The sequence below is a fragment of the Chlamydotis macqueenii genome, chromosome 4 (genome assembly GCF_036417535.1).
Source record: "Chlamydotis macqueenii isolate bChlMac1 chromosome 4, bChlMac1.mat, whole genome shotgun sequence".
Taxonomy (NCBI): domain Eukaryota; kingdom Metazoa; phylum Chordata; class Aves; order Otidiformes; family Otididae; genus Chlamydotis; species Chlamydotis macqueenii.
In genome coordinates, this window is record NC_141559.1 from 3,983,081 (window position 1) to 3,998,636 (window position 15,556).

At 52.3% G+C, this 15,556-nt stretch overlaps 2 protein-coding genes across 6 annotated transcripts in view; one reads left to right on the top strand and one right to left on the bottom strand.

The window, feature by feature from the left end:
* Positions 1–255: 255 nt before the first annotated feature.
* Positions 256–2,388, bottom strand: SOWAHB (sosondowah ankyrin repeat domain family member B). 2 transcript variants are annotated; one of them, XM_086747460.1, is made up of 2 exons: positions 1,121–2,388; positions 256–1,081 (listed from the first exon to the last, which is right to left on the bottom strand). In XM_086747460.1, the coding sequence occupies exons 1-2, from the start codon at positions 2,386–2,388 to the stop codon at positions 256–258; spliced, it is 2,094 nt and encodes a 697-aa protein (XP_086603586.1). The 2 variants fall into 2 exon arrangements, with proteins under 2 accessions (XP_086603586.1, XP_086603585.1); XM_086747459.1 differs by having other exon boundaries at positions 256–2,388.
* Positions 2,389–6,082: 3,694 nt separating this feature from the next.
* SEPTIN11 (septin 11) overlaps positions 6,083–15,556 on the top strand; it is a 49,925-nt gene continuing 40,451 nt past the window's right edge. For all 4 annotated transcript variants that reach the window (XM_086747465.1, XM_086747464.1, XM_086747461.1 and 1 more), the window contains exon 1: positions 6,083–6,219. In XM_086747465.1, the coding sequence (XP_086603591.1) occupies positions 6,193–6,219 (27 nt within the window). In that variant the 5' untranslated portion in view covers positions 6,083–6,192. The remainder of the gene's footprint in view (positions 6,220–15,556) is intronic.

Below are 15,556 nucleotides of genomic sequence, written 5' to 3' on the forward strand. Positions count from 1 at the left end.
CTGTGGGGTGCATAGGTGCCTGCCAAGGGTTCTGCCTGCTTCCAGCAGTCGTTGCATTCTCTCACTGGTAGAAAAGCGAGAAATAGGAGGGAGGGCAGAGAGGCTCAGACAACGCTTCATTGGATTCATTTAGAAGTGCATTCTTCAATAGGTTCCATCTGTTTCACAGCTTTTTTTCCACCTGCCTGGCTTCCTCTTGCGGGGTGGCCACCAAGGTCCCATCTCCACTGGCAGGGGATGCCAGGGAGCTGTCTCTCAGTCACTCTCGCTGCCCGTTCGGTGGGACGCTGCCCCGCGGCCGTGCTGCGGCCTGAGGCAGGCAGGCAGTGCTGCCCTGCCAGCCGACAGCGAGACCTTGCTGACGGAGGACACGCTGCGGGCCAGGGGCTGCGTGGGGAACATAATTGTGCCGCGGGGTGCTTCCAGGAGCTGCCAGATCTCCCCCGAGGTGGAGCTGCCCAGGTACTCCCAGGGCCGGCGCCCGCTGCTGTCCCGCACCTGCACCTGGCACCCCAGTTGCAGCACCAGCACCTTGATGACGAGCTGGTGGCCGTGTATGGCAGCCAGGTGCAGCGGAGTGTACCCGCAGCCCGAGCGGGCGTCCACGTCCAGGGCCAGCCCAGCCTGCCGCGCTGCCGCTGCCAGCTCCTGCAGGCCTGGCCCGTCCCCGTGCTTGGCCAGCCAGTGAAGGACCGTGAAGCCTGACATGAAGTCCCGCTGCAGGGCCAGCTCGGGCTCTTCCAGAAACAGACCCCGCACCTGAGCCCAGCGCCCCGCTGATGCCGCCACTAGCCAGGCGTGCTCCCGCTGCCCCAGTGGCACTGACAGCCCCCGGCTTGGGACGTTCCTAGGGGAGCTCTTGGAGGGCGTGGTGCGGGGCTGCCGCCCGCAGTCATCTGACAGCGCTGGGGGGATGCTCTGCACCTCGAGCAAAGCGAGCTGGCACCTGATGCTGCGGAAAACAGGCAGCAGTGCTGGGGGGCTGCTCTCTGGGGGCCTGGGGGAGCCTTGTGCTGGCAGCAGTGACTGGGATGGAGGTGGCTTGCCAGGGGGTGGCTGCAGGGACCGAGATGGGAGTGGTCTGTCAAGGGGTTCCTGCAGAGACTGAGATGGGGGTGGCTGGGTGGGGGAGCATGGTGGAGATTGGGATGGGGGTGGCCTGGCAGGGGGCTGCACCCCAGGACCTGAGGGCAGTGGCAGGGTCTGGTATGGGTACAGCAGCAGGGCTTGAGGTTGGGTTGGTCTGTTAAGGGTTAGCACCCTGGATCCCCTCGGTGGGGAGGGGGATGGCTTGGTGGGGAGATGCTGCAGTGACCTGGATTGTGAGGGGGGCAGCTCGGTGAAGGGCAGGACGTGGGGGCCTGATAAAAGCCGTGGGGATGGAGGGGGGCTGGCGGGGAGCGCCTGCAGCGAGCGGGACAAGGGCAGCACCCCCGGGGCGGGCAGCCGGGGCCGGGATGGGGACAGCGCCCTGGGGCCCGACGGCAGCAGTGCGGACTGGGATGGTGCGGTGGGGGGCCGCCCCCCTGGGCATGCTGAGGGCAGGGGGGCCTTCAGGAGGGGCGTCCCGGTGGGGCGCTGAGGCAAGGACTCGGTCGGGGGCGGCCCTCCAGGGCGTTGTGGCAGCAGGGACCCGAACGGGGCTGGCCCAGTGTGGGGCAGCGGAGGGGAGCGGGACGGTCTGGCAGAGGGCGGCCCGGCGGGGCTCAGCGCCCCGGGACCCGACGGCAGCGGCCGGGTCCGGTACGGAGGGGGCTGCGCGGCAGGGGTGGGCGCCCGGGCACCTGAGGACAGCGGCGGGGTCCGGTACGGGGGAGGCGGCCCGGCGGGGGTGAGCGCCCCCGGATTCGAGGAGAGCGGCTGGGTCCGGTACGGGGGAGGCGGCCCGGCGGGGGTGGGCGCCCCGGGACCCGGCGGGGGGGCGGCAGCGGCACGGCGTGCCCGGCGACACTCGCAGCAGGGCCCGCCGCGGCCCCGGGCAGCGCAGCCCCCCGACACGGCGGCCCTCGGGGGCTGCCCCACGCCCGGCTGCCCCTTCTCCGGGGGGCCGCGCCGCCCTTCGGGGTCGCGTCGGGGCGGCGGCGGCTCCTTCTCCTCCTCCTGCTGCTGCTGCTGATTCGACGGCGGGAGCTCCTCATCGAGGAGGTCGCGGTACCTGCGGCGGAGGACGATGTCCTTGGAGGCGCCGGGGACGGCGGCGGGGTGGACGGTGGCCAAAGAATTGACGAGGTTCTTGAAATATTCCCGGCGCTCCCGTCGCTGCTGCTCCGGTAACGCCGGGTCGCGGAGGAAGCGCTGGAAGTGGCGGAGTAACGCCGCATTGGGGGCTCGGCCCCCGGCCCCCCAAAGGAAATCCAGCACGGCCTCCTGGCTCAGCTCCCTCGCCATGCTCCGGGCTTGCCGCCTCTCGCTACTCCTCCTCGGTGCTCGGCGCTGCACGTCGGGGAAACCCGCCTCCTGCCCCGCCGGGCCTCTCCGCCTCCTCTTCCTCCTTCGCAGCCGGGCCGCCACCCGCCCCTAGGTTGCCTTTGCCCCGGGTGGCGGCCCGTGGGGCAAGAGCAGTGAGAAACGGTGGCGGTGAGGAAGGGAAAGCAGGGCAGAGGGGCTGGAGGAGCCTTGCTAGCGCTCGGAGAAGTGCGGGGCTGATTTGGTGGCGTGCGGCGAGGAGGAAGAGCGCTGCGTCAGTCGTTATGTCAGTGAAGGGACAGAAGGCAATGGGCGCAAATCGCAAAGCGAGGAAATTCTGTTTGTGCGTGAGGAAAAACTCCTTTAGAGTCAGGGTGGTCAAGCAGTGGAGCAGATTGTCTGGAGAGGTTGTAGTCTCCATCCTCAGGGACATTCAGAGCTCCACTGGGCGCAATCCTGCTCTATGGGACCCCGCCTGAGCAGGGGGCTGCGCTGGACTATCTCCAGGGGCGCCTTCCGACCCGAACCGCCCTGCGATTCCATGCCTTACAACAACTGGCAAGAAAGATAGGCCAATGCAGTGTGGTTCAGGGCAGCTGTTACTACAAGCGTGTGGGATTGTACCCATGCACGACAGCCACACACAAATACCAAGAGAGCCTGAAGTCAAATTTTATCTTGTATCATCTTTGTATTCACTGTGTGGTTGAGGTGCTCTTGCTTTCGGGTTTCCTCGTGGTGTACGTTGTAGGAGAATGTGACCGCATCCCACCAGCGGTGTTCATTCGAGTAGGGTGCAGGTGCTGGGAAGAGGGTAAGGCTCATGTTAATATTTTATCATTTTGCACGTGCTTTTGGTACAGTTGTTCAAGGCATAAATACCTTTCTCTTCTTCTGGTGAGCCCTGAGTTGCAGTCACAACCCTGTGTTTGATAGCAGCGCGCTCTCAGTTGAGATTGAGTGTAATGGTGTAATTGTGATCACAAGAGAGGAGGGTAGATTGTGAAGATAAAAAATCCAAGTAAATAACAAAGGCAAATGACAACACTACTATGAAAGCTTTGCTTTGGTTTAATGGACTAAGGTGTAAGCGGGAGGCTTTCCATGATATCCTATTTTAATTTAAACACCCTTGGAGAGATTATCCTGCTTACTGCAAGTTTAGCTTTGACTAAAGAAACAGAGGTTTTTCTTCCGAGAAATGTCCATTCTCACCCTGTAAACCTTTTTCCTGAAGTCAGTAGTAGACATTCAGGTAACAGTAAGTGTTACCTGAAGTACCTGCAGGAGGTTTGAAGAGACTCTTGTTTCTCCTTATACCCTGTCGGCAAATTGGTCGCTTGTGGTTGTGGTCAGGAGTCTTCAGAATGGCCAGATGTACCCCAGCCTCGCCCGCGTTGGGAGTTCTGGACACAGCAGGTCTCTTGATTCTCTGAGTGAAATTTGTGTAAGTTGTGAGTAGTGCTAATCACAAAATGAAGGCAGGATCAAACATTACTTCAAGATTTAAAAAAAAAGCCCACCACTTAGTCCTGTAGCTTCATATTGGTGTGCAAGAAGATGTTGCCTTTCAGGAGCTTTATAGCTATGTTTGTTTTTAAACAGGAGGTGAATTAACCCAAGTTTGGTGTCTGCTTTTGTATTTTCTCATCCCATGTAATCTACACATTGACCTGCAGCTGACACAAAAGGTTATTAAAGCATCGATGTGCTGTCTCTGCAAAATGATGCAAAACACCTTTGGAAAACTGGAAACGGTTCCCATGTGGTCTCGAGAATGAGGGACTGGCGATTCCCTTTGCATGGGTATGGATTTGTGAGCAGCAGTTAAGATGCTTTGAGGAGCGAGAGGTCTGCTTCTTCCCACTGAACACTAGGAATGCGAGGAACTAACTAGCTGAGATCTAGAAAGATTGCAGAACACTTCTTCATCTTGATGTTGGTTTTTTTTTTCCCTACTCTTTCAGGATGAACAGCCATAGCCAGGAAGGTCCATCTGCACAAGCATCGCAGGGAAGACTCGGAACGCTGCCAGCTTCAGGCCGAGGAAGGACACGGTGAGTCACGATAGGCTTCTGCAAACGCAGACGATCTTTGTGTTAGTTAAGTTATGCTGATGCAGGAATATCATGCCTGCCTCTAATTCAGACAAGGGGAAGCTATGTCTGCCTCACCCACAGGTGCGACGAGGGCAATTCTATAGATATGATCATCGGGTTTCCACTAGAGGCTGCACTGGTCCGAGCACATTTCCCAGCACAGGCATGCTCAGCACCTCCTCACCTGAAGCTGTGCACACAGGAGGAATTTGCTTGGAGAGCAAGAACCCGAGTCTAATACAGCAGCCTCCCTAGGATATTAGCAGTAACGCCTAACACGATAGTGCAATAAAAGCACTGCGTCAACTCTGGTTGCCAAATTTTACTGGTAGAAACCCCAGTACGGTTTTTTTTTTTGTGTGGCACCTTTGCTAGTGGTGGCTGCACCTGTGTCTCGTTGAGGGCTGCTGCCCCAGGTGCTGCTCAGCCCAGATAAGGTAGTGGTCGTGCGCTTCCTTTGGTTCCTGTTCAGGCTGGGGGCTGTGGGAACAGGCTCGGGCAACTGCTCTCAAATACCAGCTCTGGAGTCCTTCAAAACATGATAAAAAGAGCTGTGGGAAGGAAACGCCTGGATTTTGTAGCCCTCTACAAGCAGCCACATGTTTCTTCACAGCGATACGAAAATGGCTTTTGGACTGAGGAGGTAAAATCTTTAGGTTGAAGTGTGTGTAAATGGTACCCCTGAGGAGTATTTACTTACTACCCTGGGTCATTTACTTGTAGGAGGTGCTCTCTGCTTTTATCCTTCTGGCTTTTTTGTTTTGTTTCTGCGGATGTTCACGTATGCTCTGATACGTCTCTAATTCCACGTGCCCATGTGTGTGGTGAATTGGATCTCTGTCTTTTTAGCCTTTTGGTGTTTTTTGCCTTGCAAAACACCACAGGACCTGACCCGGCATGGCCCTTCCTGCCATGGTTGAAGACGTGTGAGCAGACACGTTGAATTTATTTCTCCGACTCCCACCTTTGCGGGAAAAGCGGTGTCACGCTTAAACTCAGAATGTTAAGCATCGTGACACTTGGAGTAGCGAGGAGCTGGCTGTGCTTCACTTCATTCTTACTGGAGTAGGAGAGCAACTGGCCACCGCGGGGGGTGCTTGGCGTACCCCGTTTGTTTAAAAATGGAGCGTGTGTGTGTTTGGCACTGGGGGAGAGCTGAAAGAGAAACGAGGGGGATAAGGTGCCTGCTTTTGCCCTCTGCATCATAATACGGGGGTGTTAGGGGCTCCTGTCAGCGAACAGCCCCAGCTGTGGGAGCCCCTGCCTGACCCCCTGTTAGAAATACCTCCTGTCCGAATCCCCATCCTCCTTAACCAAACCGGGAGGAGGAGGACCTTTGCCAGTCGGGTACAAATTATAAATATTCTGTTAACAAACGGGTCCTTTGGCTTTCAGCTATCCCCCCGTGGCCCTGCCAGACTCGCAGGGAGCGACCCGTCCAGGGGCAGGGGGCGGGTACCGGCGGCCGCGGAGCGGGCCGGGCTCCCCGGGCCGGGTCCCGATTTCGCGGGACCCCGGGCGGACGGCGGGCGGCACCGCCCCGGGGGAGGGCCGGGGGGGTCCCGCCTCGCCGCCCGGCCCCTTCGCGTTGCGCATGGGCCCTCCCCGCCGGGTGGCCATGTTGCAGCCGTAGCAGGCGGCCCAGAGGCGGCGGCGGCGGGCCGGGAGCGCAGCGCACCGCACCGCGATGGCCGTGGCCGTGGGGAGACCGGCGGTGGGTCCGGCGGCGGGGGGCTGCGGTGCTCGGGGGTGGGGGGCGAATCGTCCGTATGCCGGGGCTTTGTAGGGGTGCAGCGGCCGGGGGGTTGCGGGGGTGCGGTGCCGGGGGGCGCGGCGGGCTTGTTCCCAGACCCCGGCTGGCGTGGAGGGGGAGCCCCACGCGAAACTTTTTCATCCCGGTGTGGGGCCGCGGCTCTTTGTTGCAGCGAGGCCGGGCGCGGCAGCGGGCAGCTCCTCCCGGAGCCCTTGGCGTTGAGCTGCATGGGGCAGCGGGGAAACCACGGGGGTGGTCCCCGGGCTGGTTCTGCGGGCGCTGGGACCGCCTGTGGGGGGCTTGTCGCGGGGGTTTCTGCCCCGCCGGTTCCCACGCGTGGGAAAATTTAGGAGTGGGGAGGGCTGTGTCCGTACCGGGTGGGCAGCCAGGCGGGAGGGGCAGTGCCCGCAGCCCTCGGGCGCTGGGCTGCGGCGGGCGGCAGGCGTGAAATCCCGGCGTGAGAGTCTGCCGAGGGCCACGCGTGTTGTGCGTCTTCCAGCGCCACCGTTTTTCGGGGGACGTGGTGGCCGGGAGATTTCTGTATCCGTGTTGAGAAAGACAAAGGATTTCCCCTTTATAGACAGAAAGGAAAAAAAACCCAAACCCACAAAAACTAACAGATGCTGTTCCCGAAAAAAAAAAAAAAAAAAAAAGCCTCTCTTGCATCCAGCTTGCGGAAACGTGAATGAAACTCCACCGTGCCCAGGCTGAATGCACTTTTGTGCGTCGGCCGGGGGAGGGAGAGAGACTTGACCGACTTCCCAGTAACTTCTTCAGTGCTCGCAAGTAAAACAGATGTTGCCCATGAGCGGAGGACTTGAATGTGGCTCCTTCTCATAATAAGAAAATGGTCTGTGTTCAAGATGTGACCAGGGTGAGACGGTTTTTGTTGGGCATTTGTTATGTGCTTGTGGATCTACGGGGCTGTATGGTTCCTCTAATCTGGCAACGCAAATGTATGAGGATGGGGTTAATGGTGTTACTGGAGGTGGGGAAGTTATGCTACTCAGGAAAATAAGCGCTGATGTTTGTTAACAGAATACCTATAATTTATACCAGCTGTTAGTAAAGCTTCTTGTGAATGATTCCCTAAGGTCTAAAGCGTACTTGGAAGGTGACGTTTGTCTTGCAGTGTGAAAAGACGCATTGCAATCACGACTTGAGCTGGATTTCAGGGCAGGCTGGAAGGTATTGCCCGGCAGAGCTGTTTTGCTTTGTGTAGAGTAGCAAGCTTGCAACAGGAATAGGCTCAGGAATGTGGCTTATCGCAATACGTGGTTGCCGTTTGTTCTTGTGTATGTGTTTGGTTTTGGTTTGTTTCTCCGTCATTATATTACACTCATACCACTACTCAGCCTCTCACATTCTTAGTTAATCTAAATCTATTAGCACTCCCAAATCAGCACTGGCAGAGGGTATTGCACCAGTTAAACTAAATTCATATCTGTGTGCTGCTGAGTCCGGTCCGGTGGGACTGACTGCAGGGTAAAGCATCCTTCCGTATGAGAAGCATGTGCATGTGGGAGAGGAAGGCATGAGGGCACTCGGCTGCCTCGGAAGCAGCTGGTGGGCAGAGCATTCGTCCTCTGGAATCGGTGCTTTTTGGAGAAGAGTTGTTTTATCTTGGGGTGATAAGAGAAGAAAGGACAGCGGGCTGGTATTCCGTAGGTGTTGGTGGCGTTTCGTCTCCTGTATGTTCTTATCTAATCCTCTCTGCTGCCACTTTGCATGCGGCTGTTGTGTGGCTGGGGGGAGTGGTACAGAGTTGGAAGAAACAGTTAATTGTACGGTAGAGCAAGGCAAGGCTGATGAACGTTTGGCTATCAAGCTTTCAACATAATGATCATTTTTAGAAGGGCCTCGAGTGGTATGCATCTTGTTGGAGGGAGCATGGGGGTAGAATTAAAGGAAGAGGGGAAAGAAAAGGAATGAAACAAAAAGTGAGTCAATTTGACTTAAAACTAAGATAACATTCCTGAGTCACAACCTTTTAAGTCCTGGCAGGATATGACATTATGTTAATTGTAAAAGTATGCATAAAAAATAACTTCAGCGAACTGCTCTGAAGTGTCTGTGTTTAATTGTAGCCGAGCAGGGCGTGTTTTGGTAGGATGGGCGGCTCTCTTTTGAAGGCCCTGATCCCACAGATGTGAAGGCACATGTGTAGTGCACTGCCTGTAATTTCCTTTGACTTAATGGAGACTGGTCTCGGTATTTAAATGTAAAGGCATGCATAAGCAAAGCTTTGGCAGGACTGGTGCCGGGAGCTGCCATGGCACCTCTCAGCTGATGAAAACCATACGTACGCTTAAACATACATTGGGGTGGAGGGATGCATGTGGTCATCTGCGCCGGCTCTGGTTGGGCTTCAGTGCCAGATAAGCCACTTGGAGTTGGGAAATTGTTGAGATGTGCTAGAGAGGGGGGCCCCATTCTTCCTCCTGGGTTAATTCCCGGCATCTTGACCAGTGCTGGATGGTTTCTCAGTAGTTCAGAGCCTGGAAGAGGGCTCTGGCCTCCCTACCCTTCTCTTATTTGTTTATCCTAAATGTTTCCAGAATCATAGCTTGGTCTAGTTGAAGGAGGAAAGCTAGTGTTTACTCACATGTATACACTAACTTATACTCTCCTCCAAGTCAAACAGAAATTGATGGGAAATGAAGCAGGAATAAAAATTTTTCATGGGTGCCATGGAAAACATAAGCTGAGAGATTTAAACAGCACAGTGTCTTCTTCCATCTGTTTTAAAAATGCTTGATAAGGAGAGACTCTCAGTTTCCATGGAGGGGAGGGAGTGAAAGAGAGAGACAAGAAGGTAGAGGAGGGCTAATGGAGCTGAGGAATCTGTGTTCTACCAACAAGCACGTGGATGTTGGTGATCCACGCATGGGTTGCTGAGATGGCCAGGGGCATGGGTTTGGGTTTCCTTGCCTGCTGTCAGCTGCGCAGTGTGGCTTTTTGAGCCTGGCCTGCCTCAGCTGCCTGCGCCAGGGAAGCGGACCAGGCTGTGTTTTAGTTAGTGAGCTCTTCATTTCCTTTATTCACCTCGGTGCCTTGTCTGCAGTAGGAAATTCTTTCAGACAATTCTTGTTGCTCCCGTTGATGTTAACAATGGTGGGAACCTGCCTCCTCCTCGCCTTATTTTCAGCACAGCCTCGCTCGTGGGGCGCGTTCTGCGTCCAGCCTACCACAAGCTCGGGGCCTGTAGCTTTTCCAGCATGAAGTGAGTTGGCCTGGACTCAGGATCCTTGGAAAAATCCTTGTTTTGTGTGGATGTGATCACGGGGAATAAATTTTAGTGTCTGAGTAGGGCCTGTGAAATAATGATGGGGATTGATTAACAAGCAGCGTGAATCTGAGAAGTATAATATTTACTCAGAGCTGAGGCATGTTTTATATGGCCCCTTCCCACCCCCGCAGCCCCCAAGAGAGATGGCTTTGCTGGCTGGCTGCCTGCTCTGGAAAGATTTGAGGGTTATTGCTCCTTTTCTGTCCTCGGTGTGCCTCGTCCTCCCGAGGTAATGCTGAGAGCACGGCCACAAGGCCGCTCCGTAGCTTTTGCTGTGCTCTGCTGGAGCGATGCTGAGGGGACAAGGTCTTCTGTTGGCTTGGAAATGCTTCTGCCTTGTCCAACCTCTGTGCTGGCTTGGTTTGGCTCTAGGCTTAGGTTTTATAAGCTACAGCAGCTCTTGCAGGAAAAGATACGGAAGCAGTTTCAGCTCAGAACAGTTGGGTGCAACCAGATGATTTAAAAAGAAACCAAAAAAACCCCCATAATAGAACTTCAAGCCTTTTTTTTTTTTTTTCAGGTACACTATCTAGCTGCCTTCACTTCCAGCTCTGTGAACAGCTCTCCAGCCTACTGTAGTAAGTGATGCGTAATAATGGTTCAGACAAACACCACGGAGCTGTTAGCATGCAGCATTAGTGCTGCTGGAGAATGCTCCAGATCAGAGGCAGAAAATCAAGTTCAAGGTCTTGCTGTCTTAGCTAAGAGCAGTGGTAACAAAAAATTACTCCAGATCTTCTTCTTCCTCCCTATGTTATAAATGCTAGTTTGTATGCTGCTGTGTGATACGTTGGGTGAGATGGGAGTAAGAGATGCTCGTTCTTGGCTGCTTCGTTACATCTGGATGCCTTTCCTTCTCCTCTGGGCCATGGTGTGTGGTTTAGATGTACGTGGGCCAGGACTTGCAGGAGTTTACGTCCACAGCTCGGGCAGATGTGATGAGCGCTGATGTAGACATGGAGTGAGGTGGTGGAGAAAGAGCTGTGAGGAGGAGGAAGAGCTCCCTGTGGTTTTCCGTTAGCAATACCCAGCCCTCAGCAAGCTTTCTCTCTGTGGCTGCGCTCTCTGCTTGTCCAACGTAAGCAGTACCCATTGTTGGTGTGAGACGCGTAGTCCAAAGCTACTATGGCCATTTCACTTGTTGTACGATTAGTTTGCTGGGCTCTGCAACTGCTATCTCTGAGACTGCTTGTTTAAAAATACTGACTCTGCCTGTGTCTGGGAAGGTGGCTAAGTAGTCATAGGCTCCAAGTTGGCAATTAGAACTTTTGAAGTTACTGGAAATATGGAGGAGCTGAGTCTTTTTCTTGCAGGCTGAGGCTTTTTGTCTTCTTTAGTAGCACACCATGTACAGGGATGGCCAAGAGCAGACTACTACTGGGTTTTTGGAGGTTTTTTTGTTTGTTCAGGTTTAGTTTTTATTTCCATTCTTAGCTTATAGCTTCTTTAGATTTTTCTATTATCTAATTGGATTTTCTATTACTGGTTCTGCATCCCAGATTTATTTTCAGGTAGGATTTAGCTGCTGGAAATACATTATTGAAGTACTGTAATGGCAGGTTATTTCTTCACTGGATCTGGTCATGAATACTTGGCAGAAACTAATAGAAAAAGACTTGTTTTAGTAACACGTTGGTTCTGCCACAGATGTTGCCCGCTCTGCCAGCAGCTCCTGAGAACATATTCCTGTGCACAGCAGTAGTTGTAAGAGGAATTGTTTCTGGAAATGTGCATGCGTCTCATGTATTTCGTTCAGAAATAATATTAACCTCGCACATGATGGGAGTGGAAGGGGAGAAATAGTGTTTTGAATCCTGAGGGGGAACTTTGTAGATGATTTGCAGGACTGTGTGGGGCTGTCTGTGGATTCAAAGGTGTTGGGTGAAGTCTGTGGGTGTTTCACTGGGGAATTAACTGGATGCAATGCGAGGTACTACGTCCTGTGTACGCCAGAGGCTCGACAGAATGTAGTTGCCAGACGTGTTGAAATGCACCAAGTGCGCTAAATGCTTTACTTAAATTAATTCAAGCCATGGTAATGTGCTTAAGTTTCTGGCAGTCTGGTGGCGGCAGCCTCTTCTTGTTGGTACACAAAATTACGGTGGGAGAGGAGCGAGTTTGGTAGATGGCTTGCTCGGTGACAGGGTGAGCTTGTGTTTCCTTGTTCTGCAGGGCAGCATGGGCACTGATTTGCAGTGAAGTACAAGAGCAGAGATGGAATTGCAAGTCTGCCTTTTATTCTTTCAGCTAGAGGTTCCCCCTTGTAGCCACAGCCAAATCTTTGTATTTCAAAGCACACAAATCGTCTCCTTTCAGGCCCTGTGAAAACCCATCTCTTCCAATCTGAATCAGCCTAGGAGCTTTTGGCAGCTTTCAGATGAATGAAGAATAGCAGGGTGATGGTCCTGGCTTTATTTTTCCTGGACAAAACTTGGCAGGCAAGAGCCTAGCTTGGAAAGAAGAAATTTGCAGCCTGGGAAGGTGAAGGTGTCTGGTTATCGTTGACGCTCCTTCTTGGCGTCTCTGCAATAACGTGGATTACCCCACATCCTCCAGATGGGTGTAGGAAATGTACAGCACAGCCAATAAAGAGGTGGTGCGCAAATGTAGTTGGATTTTCCTTTTCTTGCTTTTTCATGTGTTGAAAGATTTTTTTTTTTCTCTCTTGTCTCCTTTGGTTTTAATCGGTAGAATTAAATTTCTTGGATATCTGCAGAATGAACTTAGAAAGAGCATGGCTAATGGTATCTCAGCAATCTTTGGTTGTTCCTAGTTTGAGATGTCAAGATGGGTATTTTCCAAAATTGCTGAATTAAATACCTGGAAACAGTTCTCACTTACTCTCAGGTTTTATGGCTAAAAGATGAGGTTGTTGCACTGTGGGCAGGTACATTGCTAGCTGTAAGTGCTAGCAGTGATTAGAAGGCTTAAGCAGCCGTCTGGGACTGAACATATGCCCAGTCCTCAAATATCCATGTGGAGACCTGCAGGGCAGCAGGGATTTTGCTGGATCGTCTGGTGACTTGCTCTAGCGGTAAGTCATGCCACTTCATGGCTGGATCCGCTGACTGCTTCTTTTTCCTCCCCCAAATGTCTTTCATGTCCAGGTTGAGCTATGGCAGATCTCCTTGTGCCTTTTGGTTCTTGGCCAGTCAGAGTTCTACGCTCTGAAGGCTTTTTTTGCCTGCGTGTAAGTGCGAGGGTGTAGACACTGGTGGGGGTAAAAAGTAAGTAATTTCTCAAATCCATGTCACTATTTTACCTGTAAAGCTTACGCTAGTTGTGGCCAGGTAACTTAACTTGCTGTTGCTGCTGTTGTTAAGAGAAGAAACAGTGAATCCATGATTACGCCCTTATTGGCTCATAGAATCAAAAGATGAAGACTGTTAATTACTATGGAAAATGGTTATGTTAGTTTGCTGTATATTGGATGAATTTCCAAGCCAAGGAAAATCCTTCATCTTTTAAATGAATGCTTTCCTGCCACGAGGTATCTTTTATCACAGAAAATGCTGTCCTGCTCTCATTCTGTTTCATCTGCCTCATTAATATTGAATACACGGCAGCCGAAGCAAAGCAGGGAATTTCAGCTAATATCTGACAACGGCAAGTGAGATTAAATGACATCCGAGTGCAGTCTGCTCTATATAAAGTAATTGGCATTTGCCGGGAGCATTTGACCTAATTTGTGGGTTTTTTTTCTCCCCCTACCCCCTCAAATCTGTCTTTAGAAGTTGGTTAGTCATCAGGATTTCTGAGCCTTCAGCCTGCTTTTCAGAAGGTGCTTGGTGCCAGCCAGCCCTCTGAGCACCCATGGGAGCGAGAAGCGCTAAGCGTCTAACCTGAAAGATGCTCTTCCGATGTGTGGGACCCGCTTTGGAAGTCATGAAATGAGTCCCTGGCCAGAGTCTGGAGGCAGCCCTCCTTCCTGGCTTTGAGTCAGCTCTTGCAGAGCGCTCGTGTCTTTCTTGTAGGCCTAATAAATGTTCAGGTTTTGCGGGGAGTGGGAAGGTGTTGATGGCTGCAGCATGAGTCCCTGGTGTCCAGTGGAGGTGGAAGCAGGCACCAGATGTGAGAGCTGCTTTACGTGGGGGAAGGCTTGCCTGTGAAGTCCCTGCTTTGGCCCTGGGCTGGCTCTTTGGCAAAGCAGCAGCCAAAGGGTAAACCCTTTCTGAAGCTCGGAATTACGAAGAAGCTGGGCTGAAAGTTGAAACTAAACGATTTGTTGAAGAAGCACGTTAGCTTCCAGGATGCGCAGCTGATGGTCACTGAATGAAATAGTTGGGTTTGTGATACATAATTGGCTCAAAGTAGTAGTGTCGGGCGGTTTTGTGTTTCCAGGTAGCTGAATATTCATCCTGCTGAAAAGTGCTTTTGCCATTCAGCGTCTGGAGTTATGCGGTTGTTCGTTATTTGATCGTTAATTACAAGAGCCATGTGGGATTCGGGCTTGTGTGGCTGGCATGCTGCAAGTGTTGCAGCTCCTGGTTTGCTGGGTGGTCTTGGGCAAATAGCTTTGTTTCGGTATGCCTTTGTGTTCTCCATGTGGAAAGCAGATGATAACTCCTTTGTTCTGTAAAGCTGTGATCTGTGAATTAATAGCGTGGCCACGGCCACTTTGCCAAACTTAGCCCTGTTGCACCAAATCCAGTGAGATCTTGTGGCACAGAAGCATTACCAGACTGATGCTTTTAGTTAAAAACCTTTTCAAGAAAATGACTATTAAAATAGGGTAATATACAAGTTATGTTTTCAAGGAGAATTAGTAAGTGATTTACATAAGAAGAGTTTAAAAGTGAGTGGCGCAAATAACTCTGCTGACCTTGTTTCTCGGGGTTTCTGTAAAGGCAATTGAGGGCAATTTTCGTGTAGAACATTCCTAAGACATGGTGAGTTCTCTGTCGTAGGCCAGAACCACTTAAACATCAAAGCCAGAGGTATTTCGGTTTCGTTGTTGAAACAAGCACATTATTTTTAAATTGTAGCTTGACGTGTGACTGCTGTCTGTTACTGAACACAGCAACATTTCCTCTGGGTTTGGTCTCCAAGAACAAAGCTCAGAAAAGCAGTTTTTCCATGGGATGTGCATTACTTGGTTTTGATATAACCTAAAGAAAGCAATTTTTTTTTTTTTATAGCCTAACCAAGTGACCTGAGGATTCCTTCCAGTGCGATGAGCCAGAAAGCTAGCAGTATAAATCCAGGCAGGCTGGCTGTGATACAGCTTACATAGCATGAGGGGAAGTATAACATGCACACAGGCCGAAAAATGGTTGATGTTTCTGGCGTGAAATAGGTGATTGGTCCCCGTGTAAAATACACAGTAAGAAGTCCCAAGAGCAAAGCGTGCAGACGCTGTCCCCATCCACACTGATGGTGGTAAATGGGTCTTTTTCTGGACTCTGTGCTGAAATATCTTGGGAATTGAAAGCTGTTCAGGGCAGGGCACCTGGTATTTCTGTTTGATACAGAGCAGGGTCATGACCCAGTGTCTTGGGTTCAGTGGTGCTGAATGGTAGGAAGAAGGATGGAGATGGCTGGGTGCATGCAATTCTCCTGGCTTCTGTACACTGTGCAAATATTCTCTTGAGGTTTATGCAAGAAGAGCTGGGCATGAGCCTTTCTCTTCAAAGGCTTACCAAGTTCCCAGGGCAGTTGTGTACACCCCAGCTGCTCTGGGGTATAAGCAACCCATGCAGTGCTGCTTGTGGCTTCGTGCGTTACCTGCTGCTTTGAGGTGGAAACTGCTGCACCTCCGGCCTTTGCAATGTTAATGAGGAATATGCAGCAGCAGATCGCTTGCTTTGGTGTGTCTCATTAAATAACTTGAGCCAAGGGCAAAAACACGCACTGCGCTTGGGAATTGTGCCCCAGTTTTGGGATAGCAGCACTTGGAGTTGTCGAACGTGTCAGAGCGGGGAGATCCTTCGTGTTAAATGATCTTGCCTAGGCCTCTGCAGGAGATGGTTGCTCGGGGCGGGCTGAATTTGCCTTTGGATACGTTTGTCT